The 5,481-nt window shown below is 38.5% G+C and overlaps 1 protein-coding gene across 4 annotated transcripts in view; it reads left to right on the top strand.

Annotated features, from left to right (window-relative positions):
* Window positions 1-1,173: 1,173 nt before the first annotated feature.
* LOC124141962 (actin-histidine N-methyltransferase-like) overlaps window positions 1,174-5,481 on the top strand; it is a 32,400-nt gene continuing 28,092 nt past the window's right edge. The window contains exons 1-2 of one of the 4 annotated variants that reach the window (XM_046510166.2): window positions 1,174-1,269; window positions 3,805-3,966. In XM_046510166.2, the coding sequence (XP_046366122.1) occupies window positions 3,822-3,966 (145 nt within the window). In that variant the 5' untranslated portion in view covers window positions 1,174-1,269; window positions 3,805-3,821. Of the gene's footprint in view, window positions 1,270-2,228; window positions 2,374-3,254; window positions 3,276-3,804; window positions 3,967-5,481 lie in introns of those variants that run through there. The other 3 variants (XM_046510164.2, XM_046510165.2, XM_046510167.2) reach the window with 3 other exon arrangements.

The following is a 5,481-nucleotide window of genomic DNA, read 5'->3' as shown; positions in this document are numbered from 1 at the left end:
ATTGCCTAGAAAAGATATGAGGGAAGTGGTCTTAAAATCCCTGAGATCACCCAAGCGATAGCACTAGTAATAATTTAAGGTAGTTTCAAGTCAGTTAGTTAGAATACGGAAGTCCTGGACCTAAGGTTGATTTTTGGACCAGGACCCTGGTCAGCATAAACCAATCAAATATTGATTTCGTCGTACCTACTCATTTATGTTTACAGATGTCTTTGTTCACAAAGGAGTTTAGGCCAGCGGCCCCCATAACATGGTGTTACAATAGAGAGACAGTGTTATTTGGTTCTATTACAGCTCTTCAGTTCTGTTGACTTATATACATTGCAAGTATCTTTCAAACTGTTTCATTTTACTGGACATAAGCGTATTTAATTTATTAATAGAAGAATTAACACAGATTTTGTTGGTATATTACAGACCCAAGTGGATTGATAATACATATCACTAACAATATGTACCGTTCATTATGTATCAACTGAAGAAGTACATCCCTATAAGGAAACTAGTGCCTCCAAGACATTGCTACTCTGCCGTTATATCGTTGACCTGTTATCTGATATACTGTAGAAAACGGCGCTTAATCCATGTCACTCATTTCAACGATGAGACTTGGGTGGGTCAATTTGCACAAAGCGATATAAACCAGTTACCTCATATCATATTCAGCAGCAAAGGAATGAACACAAACGTTAAAGATAACACAATATAATCGTTGGTGATGAATGTGTGTTATAGTTTTGATAGCTGAAATATTGGTTCAGAAGATTGGCACCCTAACTTGTATCAAGGCCTGAAGGACGCCGTTTGTGTCCTGTTTCCGACCCATCTGACTTCATAACCTAAAGAAGCTCAGGGAACATCAAACTCTTCACTAAACCTGTATTCACCATAGGGAATGGTAGTGTCGTTTTCACATCTATTTCCGTCCGTGTTTTGTCTTAAGCTTCTTCTGATGATTATCGATTATAACAAGACAAAGTTGAGCTTAGGTTCAGTACGACCATAAGAGGAAGGAAGTATCTACTTGGGGCAAGTCGTGAAATAAGAGATTAGAGAGCTGCGGATTCCTTGAGTTTATTAAAGTAAGTGACGAGTGTCTGTGACATTCTGCAGAAATGACGACGACCACGATGATGATGATGATGATGATGATGATGATTCAAAGTGCGCTTCCTGTAGAACCGTTTTCACACTCGAGATGGCTAAGATGATCAGATGATTGGCCTTGCACACAGGATCGAGCCACACGACTGGGACTCCCAACATAACGTAGGTAGCGAAAAAGGCCGAGTGGATCCGAGTGATACAGGAGCTAATCTTACGTAATGTGGGCAGACCCAACTGCGGCATTGGCTGTGTTACCGTATTTCCCTACAGGGGACATTTGTAAACTTACAGGCCGACTGACAGGGGCCTATATATATGGTGGACAATAACCACAGGGGCACCATAGAACAGATGGTAGGGGAAATCGATACATTCTGTAATACTGCATTGAGGAAACTTATTTGAAAAGATTAGAGATAAAACTTACATGGCTATAAGGCGTTCACATAGTGAATGAAAAAAAATGAATTTAATAATATCCAAAATAAGGCCGAATATCATGCATAGAAAACAACATATAAGATCAAAAGGATGTTGAAATATGTTGTTATAGATTAGATGGAGTGGCTTGTTCGCATCGACGTTATAAGAAGTACATGAGTGAATTCTTTAACTTTGATAAGAAATAAATAAATAAAAAAAACAGTCTAAAAGGACTGAGCTTGCGTCGCGTACAAGAGTGGAACCAGTTTAGCGAATCAAGTACGCCTTCGCTAATTTTCTTAAAAGTTGAAGTGGAAACCGGACCATGTGATGTGTATATGTATCCCAATGCTAATCACCATTCAAAACACGAACATGGCAATATTTGTGCCAAGCCTTATTTGATTCGTTATAAAAGAAGTTTATTTAATTGCTACAACTATATAGTTGGGGCGGAATGTCCACAGCTGATCTCGGATAATTTATATTTTTTATTTTATATCATTTCTAGGGGAGGTAACTGAGTCTTGGGAGAATTTTCTTTTCACAAATCCTAAAGTTTAAAAAAAACATCGATCATAATTTTGATGTATCTACAACACTTTCAAATACATACATCTTTTTAAGGTAGTTTATTTGTTGGACATGATATAGTACAACGACATAGTGACTTCTTAATTTTTAACCTGAAAACGTTCAGAGAAATATCATTCAAGAAATTTGATAGCTACCGTTGTGCACACAAACTGATGACGTGTTGTGGTGTTCACATGTCAAGTCCTTCTGAGGAAATCGGCTTGTAAACTTCAGAAGGGTTGTCTGCAGTCAGGTATTCATTGACAGGTATTTTCCTGCGTTTCTGTACTGTGAGAAACCGTATTTTTTATTGTGCTAGTGTTTCTGTGGAGAATTTTGTCGGCTAAGCTGATGTTTTGCAACACATTTCTTACGTGAAGCACCAAATATTGGAACCCTTCAGAACATGCAGAGCGTGAACATGGTGAATGATGAAGAATAGGAAAAACAGTTAAATTGGTGGTCGTATGTTTTTGAAATACACTTGTATCTGCTGTAATGTCATTCTAGCCTTTGCTCTTGCCTAGAAATCCTAAGTCTGTTACTTTGTCATGTTCACAATATTTAACACATCGTGGAACAAAATGTTACAAACTTAGTTGATAATGTTGAACACTAGGCCTATTGAATTTTTCTGATTTATGGCGAGTCAGTTGACATGATATGACTTCACTGATTTTAGGTAGTCGACCCCATCGGTCAAATCCAACTGGTCCGCAACTCATCACAGACTAGTAGTTCTAGTAAAATAGATAGATTTTAGGGAAAATCAACTAGTCCTGGAAGACTTCCACCAGTATTGGACTAACAGACATGTGGCAATGTCTATCCCAGGATTGTTGTTACCGTATTATAGACTTATCATCCAAGGCTGAGACCCATGAAGATCCGGGGTAGAATAGGTCGTCAACCCATGCTTGCCGTAAATGGCGACTATGCTTGTCGTAAGAGGCGACTCCCGGGATCTGGTGGTCAGGCTTGCAAACTTAGTTGATGCATGTCATTGTATCCCATTTGCGTGGATCGATTCTCATGATATCAATCACTGGATTGGCTGGTCCAGACTCGATTATTTACAGACCGCCGTCATACAGCTTTAATATTGCTGAGTGCAGCGTTAAACAACAAACCAACAACCAACCCAAGGCTGAGAATAACAACAGATCTGTGTATGTTAATTGTAATTGGATCGGGTGGTCAGTCTCAATTACTTCGATGATTGCATGTAATCATATCAAAACTGTGTTATTCAATGCTCATGGTGTCATCCACTGGATTGTAGAGATTTATCTAAACCCTCTCAAAATCTGAAATTCGTCCTTAAGTCTGCAACAAATATCTGTACAATTTCCCAAATTGGCATTACAAATTTCCCCAATTTATGGATAGTTTTGTTTGTTTGTTTGTTGTTTAACGCCGCACTCAGCAGGATCCCAGCTATTTGACGGCGGCCTGTAAATAATCAAGTCTGGGCCAGACAAACCAAGTGGCAAGGGCACTTTGTTTGGAATTCTGGATAAATTCCTGGATTGTCTTGATAGATTCTATTATTTGCAGACGTCTACCAACACATGGCTCTAACATCAATGAGTGTGGTGTTAAGAAACAAGCAAACAAATTTACATTTATTGTTATCATGTTGATGTTAATGTGTGACAAATTCAACAAATAGTATTCCTCAAATTATGATTTCTGCAGAAGTAGTAAACAACAAAATGGGGAAGAAAAGCAGAAAAGGGGGTGGTGGAAAGCAGACAGCCAAAGAGAATGCAGCCAGCACAGAGGGAGCCAGTCAAACCCAAGCCCTGCCCAAAGCAGCCAAGAGAGATGTCACAGAGCTTGTGAACCAGCTTCTTGATAGTAAGTCGCAAATGAACAAACAGACTTTGTATAATTTTAAACATGGTTAAGTCTTTTTCTCTTTTAATAAAAATTATATATTCTTCAGTACACTTAGCAATAAGCAAGCTAAAAGACCCAACAAAATCATTACTTCAAACACATCATTCAGCATCTACAGGATTTCATCTATTTGCATAAATTATATCATGTACAATGAAACCCTTTTATTCTGGATGGTATTGTTCCATGGGAAAACGTATGGAAATATAAACTTTGCAAATGACGAATCATGGTACATCGTATACCAAAAGTACATAGTAATATTACTTTGATGATATATCATGTGTATCATGTTATATATTTATATAAAGTTTTTAAGCTTAAGTGTACCATGTTTACACAATATACAGCTTTTCCATTTGATAAGAGGTCAGGTATTAGCATGTATTATCATATACCTATCAGTGATATGAGGCACTTTGTATGTGTGGTAGAACCACCATAGAGACAGTCATGTCACAGGGAGTTTAATAACCAGACCAATATTACACCCCCTGCCTGGCTTGTCAGTGATTTTGAATGGGTGATCGATATCAGCCCTGATGCTAAGAAATTTGAGTTACATCCTTTGGTGCATCATCTGCTTAGCTGGGCTTCCCATGACAATATCTTCCAAACATGGGGAAAATGTACTGCATTCACTGTCAAATAGATAGTTGTAACAAGTTGATGTTAAGGTATATGATAAAGATTTTTTATTTGGCAGTTTTCATATCAAATCCAATATCAACCCTCGACTCCCATATGAGCCCTCTGGTCTTCTGCCCTCTGGCTGATATGGGGGTCTCAGGTTGATATGGGGGTCTCAGGCTGATATGGGGGTCTCAGGCTGATATGGGGGTCTCAGGTTGATATGGGGGTCTCAGGCTGATATGGGGGTCTCAGGTTGATATGGGGGTCTCAGGTTGATATGGGGGTCTCAGGTTGATATGGGGTATGATATGAAAACTGCCCTATAATCACTGATAATAACCTCTGTTTAGCGTGTATATTTCATATCATGAATATAGATATTCCCAGCAGGAATCATCAAGAAAGTGAAGTCTCCAGTCTGATAGGGCCTGGACTAACAAGCTTTCGCTGGGTCCACTTGCACCAAGCGATCATAGCGCTACGACTATTGTAAGCTTGTGTATGTTAAAGTATGGGAGTTATGATCATCTTAGCACTAAGATGGCTTTGTGCAAGTAGGCCCTGGAAGTGACACAGTTGATACAGATTGTATGCATTGACAAATGGACTGTTGATAAAGTTGACAAGGACGCCAGAAGATAAACTTGACTAACTACAGTCAAGTCTTGTTAATCCGACATCGTTGGTTGCACATGATTGTGTCGGATTAACGAGTATGTCGGATTAACGAAATTAAGTGATTTGTGATCGAAAATCGGACGTCTTCACGATAGATAATAACCGTGTGTACCTTGTAATAAAATCATTAAAAAAGAAATATTTATATTGTTATGTTGTTTA

This window comes from Haliotis rufescens, unplaced genomic scaffold, assembly GCF_023055435.1.
Source record: "Haliotis rufescens isolate VD_foot unplaced genomic scaffold, xgHalRufe1.0.p SCAF_3, whole genome shotgun sequence".
Taxonomy (NCBI): domain Eukaryota; kingdom Metazoa; phylum Mollusca; class Gastropoda; order Lepetellida; family Haliotidae; genus Haliotis; species Haliotis rufescens.
The sequence above is the reverse complement of the archived record's forward strand: the minus strand, read 5'-3'. Positions and strand labels throughout refer to the sequence as shown.